The sequence below is a fragment of the Crocuta crocuta genome, unplaced genomic scaffold (genome assembly GCF_008692635.1).
Source record: "Crocuta crocuta isolate KB4526 unplaced genomic scaffold, BGI_CrCroc_1.0 scaffold16, whole genome shotgun sequence".
NCBI classification, from domain to species: domain Eukaryota; kingdom Metazoa; phylum Chordata; class Mammalia; order Carnivora; family Hyaenidae; genus Crocuta; species Crocuta crocuta.
Window position 1 is genome coordinate 8626140 of NW_027531893.1, and position 16648 is coordinate 8642787.

Consider the following 16648-nt stretch of genomic DNA (forward strand, 5'->3'; position numbering starts at 1 on the left):
GAAGGAAGGAAGTACATCAGAGCCTCCATCAAGTACCTGACAGGTTGCAGTCTGGCCCTCAGAGCGTCTGGTGTGGTCTTTGCAGCATTTACAAGAACACCTTGTGAATGACCAACTTTAACATTTAGGAAGTTTCACACAAGAAAATCCGCACTTCGGGATTGTGTTGCAGCCACCAGGAGGTCTGGTCCCCGTGACGCACGTGTTTCTGCAGCGAACTTCTCCGAGGCGTCCCCCCTATTCCCGGTCAGAGGAGCGTGTGTTTGCCAGCAGAGCTGCCCGGCGCACCCAGCCTGACGTATTGAGTCTCTTTGGGCTGCCTTTTGTCGCATGGTCTCCAGGTCCCAAGTCTTCCTGTAAGACAGTCAGTACCGAAACTGGGCTTGGCGTTCCAGGAGACGGACACAGAGGTCTTCGCGGTGCTAGGGTTTGCAGGTTTCCTCGCTGCAGTTGATTGGCATGCAGCCGTGAGAAATAATCATACCCTTTTGCTGGCTGTGCCCCGCGGTCACGTCTTGCAGAGCTCTAGCACGCTGTCACAGCAGGGTCTTGGCATCAACGCTTGGGGTTTGCAATTTGAGCAGAAGCAAACTGCAGAAAGTTACCGGCAGCCACTCAGCCTGGGATGCCCACGGCGGGCCGACCCCCTCATGAACGGGAGCCTTCCGGAGAGCTGTCCTTTCTCCCGCCGGCCTCCTTTAGGGATGAAGTTCCTGCCTCCGTGGTGACAGGCACACAGCGGCTCGTCGTGGTGGTGGGCGTCTGAATGGAACATGAGAGTCCTGTGAGCGTGGAAGGAATGGCCGGCCCCAAGGAAGTGTCTGCCTTCTGCTTCCGGGTATCGCCTTTCCCGGGTGCAGAATCGAACTGTGTCGCGCTCCTACGACGGCACTTGAAGGCTGGGCAGAGAGGAGGCAATCCCATGGGTGACTCTCTTGACAGTAGTCCCGGTGCGCTTCACCTTCCTTCCCTCTGAGCAACAACGGTCTCCTATTGTTTCCTGCCTCACTCGGATGTGGTTTGATCATGCCTGTTTTAAGTTTCTTGGTCTTTTTTAACCTACTTTCTCCTTCCCGTAATTTGTAGATAAGTTACTGGTATTGCTTCATTTTTACCAGCAGACCTTTCACAAAACCAAACCAAAATTGAAGAGAGAGAGGCAGAGGCAAGAGCAGAGTTATTCGAAAAGTCTGTAATTTAGGGTTAAATTTAAAACCCATCAGCATGGTTAGGTGAATGTCGGATTGAAATTCGCCTGTGCATTAAAATCATATGATTCTTGCTCGGGGATAGCTCTTGCTACAGTTCTGATGCAGAGCCGATCAGGTTTCTTGTTGAGGGAGATGGAGTAAGAGAACACTAATTCTGAAACTGCTAGCATCTCATTCTTTTTTGCACAGCGAACATATAGATTAGATTCTGGGATATGCATCATTACCTATGGGTACTTTTTCTTCTTCTTTTTTTTTTAAAGGACATTTCTTCATCCTCTGTTTCTGTAGAATAGTTTCCTTCCTTTTACGCCCCTTCAGGGATGAGGGGGTGCACCGGAGAGAGCCCTGGCCGCCCCAGGCTCCCCATGCCCTGTGAGCTGAAGTGGGGAGGCCGTGTTGGAGATATTGGTGTCCCCGTGCTGTTATGGGCTTGTGACCCCTGCCAGGGGGCTCTCACCACAGGAACGAGCGACTCGATGGGCAAACTGGGGGTGGGGTCACGGGGCCCTCGTGACGTTGTTCTCGATAACTCTCAAAACAGAAACGGCTTCAGGGCTGCCCCTCACGCGCCACCTTCCTTCCCTGTGCTCAGAGGCAGGCTTTGGGGGAAGAGCGTCTGAACGAGAGGTGGTCTCGGCGCTTGTTTGTATTCCGCCCTCAGGGACAGTCTCCTGGAGCGGCCTCTGGAGTCAGACTGCCTGCCCCCTCCCCCCCCCCCCGAGATCCTGGCTCTCGGCTCTTGCTAGGTGTGCCCCAGAGCCAGTTAGTCCCCACACCAGGCCTCGGTTTCCTCCATCTTCTAGGTAGAATAACGCACATGAGTTGGCAGAGAGGATTAATGCTGTGTCCGCGGCTCCTCCTGAAGCCTAGTGTACCTCAGGGCCTGGTGTCAGGCGGCAGCGTTGGTTCCTGACGCCGCACGATAGCCCCGCGTCCTTGAGTGTGGCCTTCCTTGTTGGGGTGACCGATGCGGAGGCCCCCACCTAGAGGCCCCTTAGGCAGGCGCCTTGTGACCAGACCCAGAGGCACCGAGGGCCGGGCGTCTGCAGCACTGACGACAGTGACAGCACGGATAGTAAGCGTTGCCATTTGGCGGCGGTGGGCCAAGCTGTGTGTGCATCCAGGCCCTCCAGCTCGCATCGGCCCCAGATTCAAGCTCTGGAAAGTGCACACACCTAGCCAGCTCATGTGTGTCAGTGTCCTTGGCTGACCATGAATTCAGAGTGCGGGCTGAGAATCCTGGGGCAGAACAACGTGTCCCCACGTGACGGTGTAGCCTCTGTAGACACCAGTTCAGCCGGGTGCAGTGGTCTCCAGATGATTCTCCAGGGATCCCGAAGAATGAGTGAGTGCACACCTGGAACGTCAGCCCCCAGAGCTCCACAGGACGCCCATCCTTCCGGGAGCTGGCCACCCTGCTGGCAGAACACTCCGTGCGCGCGTGCATGTGGGGTGACACCAGCAGCCTGGCTGCCCTGGCCTCTGTGTTTGCAGAAGCGGAGCACTGACGACCGACCAGGGCACCCTGGTTCAAGCCAGGCTGGGCTCAGATGGCAGCCGCGCCTCCTGTGTGTCTACTGCATCACGCGGAGGAGCACCCCCCTGCGGACCGAATTAGAGTTCCCCTGAATCTCTCAGTGACCCTGACCTTACCCGTGACCCCTGGTTAATCATTGCTGGTTCTGAAGCACACACATTCTTCCTGAAAGTCGTAAGAGGCTTCTGGGAGAGGGTTGATGGCGAACGCCAAAGGAAAACATAAACTGCTCTAAATCGGGCTAATCGGCACAGGTCCAAACATTCCCACAGAAGAATTAGAACTCATCGTGCATCGTCCCTCTCGTGCGGGGCCGCTGTGGTCTGCCCCGCGATCCCTGAGTGGAATCCTGGCTCCCAGTCGCCAGGGTTGCCTGCGCAAGCACCAAGTGTGGAGTGCTGATTCAGGCGTAAGAGGAGGTGGCCGCAGGAGAGAATCCAGGGGGCAACACAGCCCATTTCCAAGTAGGGCGTGGTCGTGTGTGAGCGACATCTTAGGAGCAGTCCTTCCTTCTCCCGGGGCAGCTGGGGCCGGAAGTCCCGTACGTAGTGTGGAGGCCCGAGGAGGGACAGCCGTTAGCCGGGGCTGCAGGTGACTGTACCCGGGGCCCGGGGATGCCGGTCCTGGTCCAGGGAGCCAGGGAAGGGCCAGGGGTCCTTGGGATGGCTGTGCCTTGCAGGAGCCAATAGGGAAAAGCAAAGTGAGCACAGCAGGGGTGGGTGGGGGTGGAGAAGATTCTGTGACTTAGACCCTACAGGACTTTTCTGTGTTTGCCTGGCAGCATGACCCAGAGTGGGCCGGGGAGGCCCCGCGGCTGGAGACTGCTCTCTGGTGTGAGGTATGGCTGTGCCGCATGCTGAATGGGGGCTGTCCCTCGTCTGCACTGACCCACTGGTGAATTCTTCCAGGTTTCTGTGAAAATGCGGAAAACCGAAGGTGGGAACGGAAAAACGAGGCACCCACACTTCCGGTGCCTCTGCTCTGGGACTCAGGTAGTTTCCATCAGCCACCTGGCCCCTGTGGGCATTTGAGGCTTTTAACGGATTGTGAAGCGGGGTCAACATGACTTAATTCGTCTATTTAACAGATATTAGGGGACAGGTACCACACACTGTTCTGGCACAGACAGTGCAGGAGGGAGCAGAGCCAAGGCCCCACACCTCCTGGAGCTTCCCTTACAGTGGGAAGAGAGGGGAAGAAGGACATCATTAGTAAATGCATAGCATGTTAGAATGTGAGACCTGCTTTTGGAAAGCTGCCGAGAAGGGAGCGGAGTCAGTGCTAAGAGGCTTGAGTGGGGTGCAGTTCTCCATAGAGTAGCGGGGGTATGACTCACTGGGAAGTTAAGCATAGACATGAAGGAAATGAGGGACTGAGTCACGTAGATTTCTGCGGGAAGAGCACAGTGGCCGGAAAGGGCAGCCAGGACAAAGGCCCTGGGGCAGGAGTGGGTCTGGTGTGTCAGAGGAACAGCAAGGAGGAGCATGGCAAGACAGAGCCTAGTAGGGTGAGGTCAGGGAGGGAATGAGAGTCTGAGGCATGTGGTCCCCTTTGAGCCCTTGGAAGACTCCGTAGTTTACTTCAGGAGAAATGGGAACATTGTTTCCTTTGTGTCCCCCATGTTTAGCCTGGCTCCTGCAGTAAACATCAGTTGTCTTGAAATAATGAATCACCGTGAGGGAACTGAGCACTTGTCTTGAATGAGTCAAGGAAATTCAGCCTCGGTCAGTGCCAAAGTCTTCCATCTGGGGAACTTGGTTTTGCTCAGGGTTATTTGATGGGAGGCTGGGGGCCGGGGAGGGGGAGCGGCGGCACATGGGCAAGAAAAGGGCCACTCCATTCGCTTCCCTCTCTGATGCTCCACCGATTTAATGACAGTGGGCCAGGAGGGCTCACTGCCCAACTGAAGACTGTCACGGAGACGGGTGGCTGTAGCTCTAATCCCAGGGGACAGGTCGGTGGCTTTTCCCCAGTGAGTTAGGAGCTCCTGGCTATCCTGAAATGGACTGCCTGCTGGCCACTTGCTGTGATGCTCATAACCTTACCCCCGGGGCCCTCCTCGAGGCCTCCAGCTTCCTGAACAGAAGAAGGGAGAAAACCACTCCAGGGCTTCCCATGCTCACACACTGTCGCCCTGGGGGCCTCTCCCACCACGGGTCATTCCCTAGTAAGAGCAGTGCCCATCCACTGGGCACTCCTTGCGTGCCCGGCTGGCTGGCCTGCTCACCCCTCTTCTCCCTCCCACATGCGATTCTGGGGCACCCCGACCTTCTGGGCAGGCACCGTGCTGGCCTCAGGGCGCATAGGATGACATCCTGGTAGGGGGACACGGACAGTAAACAAGTGAGTCAGCACAGATGGGAGATTTGGATCTGGCGAGAAGTAGAAACCAGCTTTGGGAGGTGCCGGTGAAGAAAGGCCTCCCAGAGGAGGAGGAGGCCTGGGTTGGAGGACTGAAGAATGAAGGCCTGAGTGGGGGGTCATGGGGGTTGCGATGGGCAGGGCGTGGGGAATGGTGGGTCAGGGACCTTGCGGGGGGTGAGCAGGCTGGCTGGGATCAGAACAGAGGCTGCTCTGTCAGAGCCACTGGGTGGAGGTGGGGGGTGTCTCTCGTTCATCTCCTTTTAGGCTCCTGGTGACCTGGTGAGGTGGTTTTGTCGTCAGTCTCCCCACGAGGCAGCCAACGCCCCCAGAGGTCAGGTGCTCGTGTGCCATCCCCCAGCGTCAGAGGATTGCGGGTGCCCTGCCTCAGATCCTGTCACCGTCTGCAGGGACAGCCGCTTCGAGTTTAGCATGAGAGGTGGGCCTCTAGACGGAACGTTCTGCGTAACCAGGAGTCCCCAGGGAGCTCTTTTGAGAGACCAAGATAAAGTAAAATAGTCCTTCTAAAGAAAAGCCAAAAAAGGGCGTCACGTGTCATTTAACGGAAGAGTGTATTTTATTTTGCGTGAGCACTGAACATACTCTTCCATTGTAAGTGTTTTGCAGCTCATTTACTCCATAGCATTGGCCAGCTTTTGACAGGCACAGCATCGAAGCACAGACTAGGCAGCTCTAGGCATTGAGGGGACAGAAACGGTGGCCTGGGTGCAGCCGGCCGGGGATGGGAGCGGGCTGGTCTCCTGCCAGCCTCGCGGCCAGCCCACGGGGACTGCCGGGCAGTCACGGAGCCGGGCGTGTGTACGGGGCAAGTCCTTCGAGTGTGGAGAGCCTTCCGGGTCCAGATAAACGGGCACGTCTTTGGCTTTTCCTTCTGAGCTGCATGCACCCTGATGATCGGCCGGTTCCTGGAGAAGAACGCCCCGCTCCTCTTGTTAACGGGAGCATCTGTTACCCTGGGTGGCTCTCCCTGGTGGGTTTTATTTTCCCCATTCCGCTCGGCAGCGTTGCCACTTGCGTCCCTGACGTGGCTGCCGTAGCGCATCCTGGATGTGCGTTTGGGCTTCGCTTCGGCAGCGCCGTGTTACTCAGGCTTTGGCGCGTAGCACGCACGCCCCTACGGCCCCGTGGAGTTAGTTTCCCTGCTGTTTGCTTGCTGGTCCCCGCGTCCTGGAATGAGAGGAGGCTCGCCGTGCGGCAGGTGGCAGCCGGGCTTCCCTGCATAGCCGCTCGCACAGCCTCGCGCTGTGCTTCTGTTCGGTGTGGGCCTGGGTCACCGCGACCCCCTGTGACGTGTGGAGCTCCGTGTGTGCAAGACAGAACAGGGAGTAATTCCACGCGGTGGTTGGCCATGACGATGGTCAGGTTGGAAGGCTGCCTGTCCCTGGTCGGTATGTCACCTGTCCCCAAGCTTTCGCTCCACAGGTCCACCTGCTGCTCTGATGAGTGTGACTGGGGCCTGGCTGAGCCCTCCCGTCCACCCAGAGGGAGGCTGGCCCCCTGTGGGCAGGCTTGATGAGTGTGTGTGGACAGGGGTGGGCACTTGAGCAGTGCAGCAGGGTGGTCAGACCCGCGGGCACGGGAGCAGACTCCCTGGACCCAGATCCTGGCTCTGCCTCTGCCGGGTGGGTGACCTCAGGCCAGCCCGTCGCCCCCCGCAGCTCCATCTGTCCCTCGTCAGCCGATGGAGAATCAGGTGAGTCGGTGCATGCGAAGTGCTCACAGTGGCACCGGGCACATTTCTGGGGCACCCTGGGTGTGAGTGACGTTGTTAGGACCTGGGAACGAGTAATGGGGGGTGTGCTAACTTTTGGCACCCCACAGCAGCCGAGGGCGGGGAAGTGTTGATGCGAGGCCCGTTTGGTGCACATGGAAACCAAGGCCCTGGGAGAAGGTGGTGAGCAGTGGGACCCTGCGCCTGGGCTCCGGCTGCCCCAGCGCCCACGGTCCCACCCTGCCTCTGTGCTCTACATCCTGCCTGTCCCAGCCCCCCAGGCGGGGTTGGGAAGGCAGCCCACGGGCCCAGGGGCGCTTGGGGGAGGCCCAGCCTAGCCCACGAACAAACCAGCAAGTTTCTAGGAGCTAGGGAGCCAAGTTTAAAACAGGTTGTGATTGTTTTTTTAGCAGTTCCCCTTCCCTGCCGTCTCTTCCATCCTCATGATCCGTCTTCCCTGGGGTCAAAGGTGAATAAATATTTCTAGAGAGCTGCTTTGTGGCAGGCATTGTGCCGGCAGGTCCGCATCCCGGGTGTCATCTTAGCTCTGTGGCCACATCCCCCAGGGCTGCTGCTCTCTCGTTACTGATGGGGAGACCGAGGCTCACTTGCTCAGGGCTGCTGGGCCAGGAAGTGAGAGTGAGGTGGCGGCTCAGGTCCGCCCTTAGGGCGTGCTTTTGTTAGCATGACCTGCCTCCCTGCTTAGTGGGGAAAACCTTTTTTCTCCTTGTTCTCAAATCCCTCAGTGGAGCTGTTTAAACAAAAGGATTCTAATTGCTTCCTCAGGGGTGAGTGGGCTAGGCCTGGGAGCGCCTGGAAGCTTTCTTAGCTCATTGTGATGGCTCGGACAGAGCCAGACACCAGTGCCATGTCATCTGTCCCTGCCCTTATCCGTCCCCTCTAGCCACCTGTTTCCTTCTTCCTTCTCCTCTCAGCCAAGGTTCTTCCCGGAGCGGCCTACCTGCTGTCCCCACGCTTCTTTTCCTGGCCACTCCCTTCTCCCCTTGCCACCAAGCCACCGAGTCAGTACAAAGAAACCTACTGGGCACATTGGATCTCCCAGGTACAGAGGCAGAGGTGCCCTGACCTCCCTGCCCGGGGCAGGAGCAGCATGACCTCCATCACGAACTCAATCGTGAACAGGTGGCTGGAAAGGCCGCCCAGCTGGCCCAGCACCACCCCCTGTCTTCCTGTGTGTCCGCTGCTCTCTGGGGAGCTGGCCAAGCACATCGTGTCTGGGGGCCCCGCTGCGGTCACCAGGTGCACCAGCTCTGTGACCCTGGCCTTGACAGAAGTAAAGAGTGAACGGCCAGGGCTCTGAGCTGGCCTTCCTACCGTTCTCCTCCCAAATGTTCTGGTGAACTCCTGCTACCGTGCAAGACTTGCATCAGCCATTTCCTTCTCCATGAAGCTCTCCTCAGCTTCCCTCTTACCCCCTGCCCCCCTGCCCCCCAGCCTGGCCCAGTTCCCCACTCCTTCCTCCCTGCCCCCGGCGTCCATGTGCACGCACAGCGGACCACTGCCTGCTCCTGGCCAACCGCGGGCTCTGGGAAGGGAGGCCCAGGGCTGCTTCGCTCCTTGGTGTGGAGTGTGGCTCAGAGAATGAAGTCGGTCCCCCAAAGATTGCAGGGAACCCAGCTTCCCGGGTTGTCTGATTTGCTCCTAGCCTGTATTTAGGGCATTAGGGCAATCAGATTTTATTGGAAATTCTTTAGGTAAATGTTTTTTAAATTGAGGGGTAACTTAAAGTGCAGTAATCTTAGGTGTATCAGTGGCTTTGTACTTATGATTATGTTGGTATGTAACTTAGGTCAAGACAGAAGACCTCTCCGAGGGGCGCCTGGGGGGCTCAGTCAGTTAAGCGTCTAACTCTAGGTGTCAGGCATGATTTCATGGTTTGTGGGTTCAAGCCCCGAGTTGGGCTCTGCACTGACAGTATGGAGCCTGCTTGGGATTCTCTCTCTCCTTCTCTCTGCCTCTCCCAGCCCTCTCTCTCTCTCTCTCAAAGCAAATAAACTTAAAAAAATAAAACAAGATTTTCCTTCTTTTAAATAAAAGCTCTTTCTCAGTCTATAACCTCCTCTCCCACCTTTCCCTCGGCAGCTGACTTCTAAAAGTGCCTTTTTAAACCGCGTGTGTGTGTGTGTGTGTGTGTGAGCGTGCATGTGTGCGTGTGAGTGCGTGTGAGCGTGTGAGTGCGTGCGAGTGTGTGTGGTAAAACACATAAAAATAGTGGGTTGACTGTTTTGAAGCATATAGTTCAGGGGCATTAAGTACATATCTGTGAAGGTATTCTTTACATTTAAATGGCATCGGTCATGCTTTCTCGGGGGACAATGAGTGGATGAGGCAGACACAACTAGAACAGAAGGTAAAAGTGCCCCCGGCCTCACCGTCCTCTTCAGAAGGAACAGCTGTTTGCAGGGCGTGTAGCCTCGCCGTGTGGACCGCCATGCCCACAGCTGTCCACGCGCCACAGATGTGCGTGCCCTCACGGGCGGTTTTGTTCTTGAATTGTAAGCAGCCTCCTTGATGGGCGGCTCGACGGCAACTTGCGTTTTCGTGTGCAGCCTGCGCCCCGTCTCTCTCAGGGCCGCCCAGGCGTCGCGGAGGATGCTGTTTGACGTCTGGGCCGCTGGCGGTGCCGCTGCTCCTTCGTCAGCCGCCTGGGCCTCGGGGGCGTGTGCCCACCTTCCTGCCCCCTTGCTCCACACCCCTGCTACTGGCCACGTCCCGCAGCGCGAGAGGCCCGAGTTGCTGCTGACCCCTGGGGAGTCCCCTTCTCTAGTAATTACCTTTTATTTTTGTTCTTTCTAAGTTTATTTATTTTTGAGAGAGAAAGTGCAAGAGGAGGGGTCAGAGAGAGAGACAAAGGATCCCAAGCAGTGGGATCCCCAGTGCAAGGCTCACACTCAGGAAAAGGAGATCATAACGTGAGCTGAAATCAAGAGTCAGATGCTTAACTGACTGGGCTACCCAGGCGCCCCTCCACTATTTACCTTTTTTTTTTTTAAAGTTTATCCATTTTTGAGACAGAGAGACAGAGCGTGAGCAAGGGAGAGGCAGAAAGAGAGGGAGATGCAAATCCAAAGCAGGCTCCAGGCTGCGAGCTGTCAGCACAGAGCCCAGTGTGGGGCTCAAATTCACTAACTGTGAGATCATGACCTGAGCCGAGGTCGGATGCTCAACCAACTGAGCCACCCAGGCGCCCCAGTATTTACCTTTTAAGCAAGGACAGCAGCCTGAGGTTGGAGGGGGTGAAGGCCAGAGGAAGGCGGTGTTGACCTGCAGACAGAAGCAGACACTAGGCAGCAGTTAGATCCTTGGGCCGCCTCTGAGGTCATGTTGCCGGCCTTGAGCTGACCCTGACCCCAGAAGCCGGCCTCCATGGCTGGCAACAGAGCCCAGCGCTCTCCCTCTGCACCCCCCGGGTTGGGTAACTGGCTCTGCTGTCAGCAAGGAGGGCCCCAAATCTGCACGTTCCTCTCGCGGCTCAGGCTCTGGTCCCTGGGAGACGAGCCCTTGGCGGAACCCGGGCTTGCAGCATTCGGGAGACAGACGTGAGGTGCAGAGTGCTTTTGTCTGGGGCCTGCGGGGCGTGCTGGCTTTACCAGAAGGTAAACCCCAGGGCCTGCTGGTTTTTCTGCTCCTGCACTGTGCCAGCCTCCTGAGGCTGTGAGGCTTCTGTGTTCCTCTGCCTCTCCCTCTTCTTCTCTGTTGTTCTTTCCGGCACCCGCAGCCCAATGAGGCCCTGCCCTGCTGGAGGCATCTGGTGTGGTGTTGGGAGCACAGCGGGGGAGGGGTGAGGTGGGCGGGGCTTCTCCCCGGGGTTTTCCATCTAGAACACCTGGGGTGGTCCGCTGTCACGCCTAGATCCCTGGCAGCCAGGAGGCCCTTGACGGGGCAGCAGGGTCGATCGTGAGTCTCTGTCCACATTTCCCAGCCAAGCCTCGTCAGCTTCTCCCCGTTAACTAGGGGGGTTTCGATGCTGTTAGCATTGAGAAAAACAGGTTTTAAGTATGAAAGAAAATAAAAAAGGGAAAATAAAGTCCGTAATTCTAAGTCTAAATGGTCCTTGATGAATTTTTTTAAAGTTAATATGAGCACAGGATTAGACATTTCAAACCAAAATGGAAAGGTAGAGAAATGAAAAAAATTGTACGTGAACCCCCTGCCTTCTTTTCCCTCGAAGATGAACTCCTCAGATATTCTGAGGCAACAGCAACTTTCTAGGGAAAGCTGTTGACAGCATCACGCGTAGCCTTTGAAAACCTTTACCCACAGGGACCCCTACTGAGTTCGCTGCTCTTGCTGTTTCACCCTGAAGCCGGTTCTGCGTGAGTGTACGTCGGTCTTTTTTATCATTCACGTGGATTCCCATTCTACGGACACACCATAATAACCTAACCGCTCCCCTCTTGATGGACATTTAGGTTATTTCCAACTGTTGACTGGGTAGGCTGCATTTTAAAAGTTTGAAATTTCCCCAGTAGGCATGTCTTCCCAACACCTGATGGTCGAGAAAAGCAGATCCCTTTGGAAAGTTTTAAAATTTATTTTCACAGTTGACTTTTTCTTTTCTTCTCTTTTCTTTCTGGTTTTCTTTTCTTTTTTTTAAGGCAGCAGGGAAGGGAAGGGGACTCTCATATGTTGGATGCATAGTGAAGGAACTTTACGGCTGTGATTATGTTTAGTTCCAGAAGGCCACAATTAACTTGCGCTGTGTTTTAGACAAGGACTCTGATGCTCAGAAAGGGCCCACAGCTCATGGTAGGCTTCAGCTGGGGATCGCACAGCTCTGACCAGCCCTGGGCCTTGCACACCGTCTCACTTGACTCATTCTGCCAGTTCTGTGCATCTGGGAGAGCTCAGGGAGAGGTTTCTACACCCATCCATGTGAATTTTTGCTTGGACCTTCTGACTGGGTGGTGTTTTGCTCTGCATTTAGTCTTGGGTTTCTGTTTCAGAAGCTTTGATTGCATATGGCGTGCTCTAAGATTCCCTGGGAGTAAGTGGTGATCAGGGGAAGCAGGCGCTTTATCTCGGGACCCTGTTTCTTGGTTCGAGTCCTTGGGCAGAAGATGAGGGCTCTGTCCAGAGCTGCATTCAGTCGTACGGCATCCTCAGTGGGCTCTGATGGGTGCCGTCTGTTAAGTTGGGGGTGCTCAGAGGGCTCCCATCTCTGGGCTCTTGGCTGTAATATGCTCTCTGGGTTTCCTGGACAGGAGAATCGTGTCTCAATTTATCTGTCATTTTTGTGGATAAATAATCCAAAGTGAGTAAATAAAAATTAATGTTTGGATTTAGATGCTAATTCAGCTTTCAATTGGGTTTTGTTTTGAGTGTTATTGAAATTAATCGGTGTTCCTTGAGCACATTCCACTTATTATTGGCGCGGTACGGTGGGCCCTCAGAACACAGCTGATGGTTGTTTGGGGTAAATTCAGAAGATGGATAAACCATATCAAGATAATGGAAAAGTTTTCCTTAAAACTTTTTCCTTTTTTAAACACAGAATGCTGTCTGGACATTGTCCAGACCCTGAAAAGAGAAAAGCACTTTGTTCAGAATCTTGCCCTGAGCCAATCCGTTTTCTTTTGTCTTGGTTCCTTTCTAGACCGTTTGCATGTAACTGCTTTCTAAGGGGCACTGAGCATGGAACGGAGTTTGAGCTCCTGGTGAGGCACCGTTATTTCAGGAGGAGCTTGGGCTTTGGGGATTGGGCAAGCTTCACTTCAAAATCTGACTCTTGTGTGACATTGGGCAAGTCACTTAGCCCTTCAGGGCCTCAATGTTTCTCCTCTGTAAAACGGGAGGGGCATCCCTGTATCTCATGTGTGTTTCTTAGACAAATGAGTGACCTTTGAGAAGCACACAGCCAGTGCTGGTAAAGTACGGAGTTTCTGACTTAGGTCGGTGGGTAGTAAATGGTTAGTTAGCTGGGGCTGTTGTGTTGATTATCTAACAACGATGGCGTTAATTATAGTCACAGTGACAGAGCTGGAGGTAGCATTATTTGTCCTGGGACTGAATTTCTTGGGGCAGCAGCTCTTGGCAGCTGGCTGATAGCACACCCGGCCAGGTTCCGAGGCTCACACACGTCTGTTGACTTCCCTAGGCCAAGCCCAGCATCCGGTGCTTCATTAAACCCACCGAGACGCTGGAGCGGTCCCTTGAGATGAACAAGCACAAGGGCAAGAGGCGGGTGCAAAAGCGACCCAACTACAAAAACGTTGGTGAGGAAGACGACGAGGAGAAGGGGCCCGCCGAGGATGCCCAGGAAGACGCCGAGAAGGCTAAAGGTACTGAGGGTGGTTCAAAAGGCACCAAGACGAGTGGGGACAGTGAAGGTGAGTGCCCCCGCGAACGCCACCCTGCCGCCCTCTGTGTCTGGTCCCCGTTATGTGTCCGCTCCCCACGCCCGTGTACCTCATTCTACGGGCGCGGCCTCTCGCAGGCAGCTGCGGGCAGGTCCGCTGCGGGTCCTGCCCTCTTCGGACAGGTGACCTGGGGTGAGGCTCCTACGCGCGCCCGCCTGCCTCCCCCGTGGGCACACAGAGGGGCACAGGCTGCCTTTACTCGGCTGAGCACGCGTGCGGCGCCCAGAGGAGCGCCTGGCCCCGGGCCTTGCTGCCGTCAGAGGGTCAGCCTGTTTATCACGGCTCTTCTTGTTCCCCGTGACCTCCGATTAGGGCTTTTGACTCGAGTCGTTATTTCCAGCGTACTGCAGGAGGAAANAACTGCTTTCTAAGGGGCACTGAGCATGGAACGGAGTTTGAGCTCCTGGTGAGGCACCGTTATTTCAGGAGGAGCTTGGGCTTTGGGGATTGGGCAAGCTTCACTTCAAAATCTGACTCTTGTGTGACATTGGGCAAGTCACTTAGCCCTTCAGGGCCTCAATGTTTCTCCTCTGTAAAACGGGAGGGGCATCCCTGTATCTCATGTGTGTTTCTTAGACAAATGAGTGACCTTTGAGAAGCACACAGCCAGTGCTGGTAAAGTACGGAGTTTCTGACTTAGGTCGGTGGGTAGTAAATGGTTAGTTAGCTGGGGCTGTTGTGTTGATTATCTAACAACGATGGCGTTAATTATAGTCACAGTGACAGAGCTGGAGGTAGCATTATTTGTCCTGGGACTGAATTTCTTGGGGCAGCAGCTCTTGGCAGCTGGCTGATAGCACACCCGGCCAGGTTCCGAGGCTCACACACGTCTGTTGACTTCCCTAGGCCAAGCCCAGCATCCGGTGCTTCATTAAACCCACCGAGACGCTGGAGCGGTCCCTTGAGATGAACAAGCACAAGGGCAAGAGGCGGGTGCAAAAGCGACCCAACTACAAAAACGTTGGTGAGGAAGACGACGAGGAGAAGGGGCCCGCCGAGGATGCCCAGGAAGACGCCGAGAAGGCTAAAGGTACTGAGGGTGGTTCAAAAGGCACCAAGACAAGTGGGGACAGTGAAGGTGAGTGTCTGGCCACCACCCTGCCACCCTGCCGCCCTCTGTGTCTGGTCCCCGTTATGTGTCCGCTCCCCACGCCCGTGTACCTCATTCTACGGGCGCGGCCTCTCGCAGGCAGCTGCGGGCAGGTCCGCTGCGGGTCCTGCCCTCTTCGGACAGGTGACCTGGGGTGAGGCTCCTACGCGCGCCCGCCTGCCTCCCCCGTGGGCACACAGAGGGGCACAGGCTGCCTTTACTCGGCTGAGCACGCGTGCGGCGCCCAGAGGAGCGCCTGGCCCCGGGCCTTGCTGCCGTCAGAGGGTCAGCCTGTTTATCACGGCTCTTCTTGTTCCCCGTGACCTCCGATTAGGGCTTTTGACTCGAGTCGTTATTTCCAGCGTACTGCAGGAGGAAAACCATGTTGAATGAATTCATATTGAATGTGTTCAATAAGACGACATGGTTTTGGAATCGAATAATCCAACACAGCGCCCGAGATGCTGCCATTAAGAGCTGTTCAAAGCCCTGGTTAGAGTGAGGTACACCTGTGCTGGGTGCATATGTGTTCCATAAGCAGAATCATTCCTTCCTTTTTTGGCCGTGCCAGGGATGATTCTGGTTTCATTTCCACCTTGCTCTCGTTCAGATGCTAATACCTTCTCACTCTGGGGAGCACCGTCCGCTCTGGAACTGAGTAGGCTTCAGCAGTGGAGTCTCTCGCGTCTCAGGCGGGGCGCACAGCCACGCCTGTGGGGTCTCTGGCCACGGCCCTGGGCCCTCGGGGTGGAGGCGGGGGTGGGGGCTCCGCTTGCTGGATGCGAGCTCCCACCACCCTCCTGGGACAGACACGGGCTGTGCCCCATGCCCGCCATGGGCCGTCCCGCTGGCCCCTGGGCTGGTCGTGGCTGCTGCAAAGCCAGCTGCCCTTGGCCTGTCGGCCTAGACCGTGTGAGTCCCTAGTCCAGATCATCTGAAGCTGAAAAACGGAGCAGCTCCGTAAATCAGTGACTGGGAACTCATTTGTCTTGGGGAGTTTGCTGTGTTGATGGGGCCAAAGCCCGCCCCCATCCCCCCCTGCTGGCCCCATCTTGATTTTCTTGGCAGTTCTCTGCGAAGGCCATGATCACATTCCGATAAGCATAACCAGAGCACTTCTCTGGTGCCACCCTGCCCTCTCTTTAAGGCTGAGGTCCCAGCATGCTTTCATTTCCGTTTAAAGTATCCAGTAAGCATTGGGCGCAGGAATTCACTTTGGGCTCAGGAACACTATCACTTCGGTGGGGAGGTGAGGGGCAAACGCAAGGCAAGCAAGCCATCCTGGTTTGCTTATTTGGATCTTTTTTTTTCTTTTTTTCTCTCTTTCCTTTTTCTTTTCTTTTTTTTCTTTCTTTTCTTTTTTTTTTTTTTTTTTTTCCCTCAGGAGAAAGCAGTCTGCTTACACCCTGGGGTTTAGCTGTCCTGTGGCCACGCTGGGGAAAAGGAAGAGGATTTCACCCCATTTTGCACTCTGTGTTCTTGTCGATTTTGTTTTGGAAAGATGCTACCTCTTTCATTCCAGTCCTTTTAAGGGCTGGCCGCTCTCTAACCAGGCCTGGCCGTGACTAACCCTGGGTGGACAGGGCAGGCTTGGCGGCCGGCGCACAGTCAAAGTGAGTCACCGAGCGGCCTGGTCCCAGTGCGTGGAGCTTGCGTGGCTCGCCGAGGCTGCCGATCGGCATGCTGCTGGGACTGGAGTAGTGACTCCCCAGATGCCGAGCCTGCCCGCCCCGCGCAGGGGGCAAGGGCAGAAACGCTCCCAGGTCTCCAGAAACCGGATTTCCGAGGGGCCCCTTGGCCAGGTCATACCAGACGGGCCCCAAGAATTTTCCCAGAGGCTCTGCTTGGACGCTCGATGCTGACATTAGAGCTCGGTTGACCACGGCTCCCAGCAGCCCTCTTGGCATTTTTGGGGCCCTCCTCTATTTTCTCGGACACACGTTAGCCACTCCAAAATATTATGGACCTGTCATCTTGCCACACAGCTCACTGTAAATAAATACGGGTTTCTCAGGCCCGCCCAGCGGATGCCTAGCAGGGCCGCGGCAGCTTTCGCGCGAAAGGGGGTTTGTGAATGCATGTCTGATCTCTTAGTCACTCTCGGACTTGAGGCGCAGCTGGGGGTGAGCTCTCCTTAGACCGCATTTGGGTGCAACCGTACGCGACCTGGAAGGGTGTGAGGCACAGTGCTGATGCGGGAGGTGCTAGGAGATGGGATCCTGCTTTGCTGCCGTGTGTAGGTTTACTGTGAGCCTTGAGGGTCTCCCCAGGCTCTGTACCTCAGTTTCCCCATCTGGAAATTGAGTATAAAAAATGTAATTCATGTGGTGCTTT

General features: G+C 55.7%; 1 protein-coding gene across 4 annotated transcripts in view; it reads left to right on the plus strand.

The window, feature by feature from the left end:
• Positions 1 to 16648, plus strand: part of CLEC16A (C-type lectin domain containing 16A) — a 198359-nt gene that overhangs the window by 37116 nt on the left and 144595 nt on the right. For all 4 annotated transcript variants that reach the window (XM_077773315.1, XM_077773316.1, XM_077773317.1 and 1 more), the window contains exon 10: positions 12963 to 13194. In XM_077773315.1, coding sequence (XP_077629441.1) covers positions 12963 to 13194 — 232 coding nt within the window. The remainder of the gene's footprint in view (positions 1 to 12962; positions 13195 to 16648) is intronic.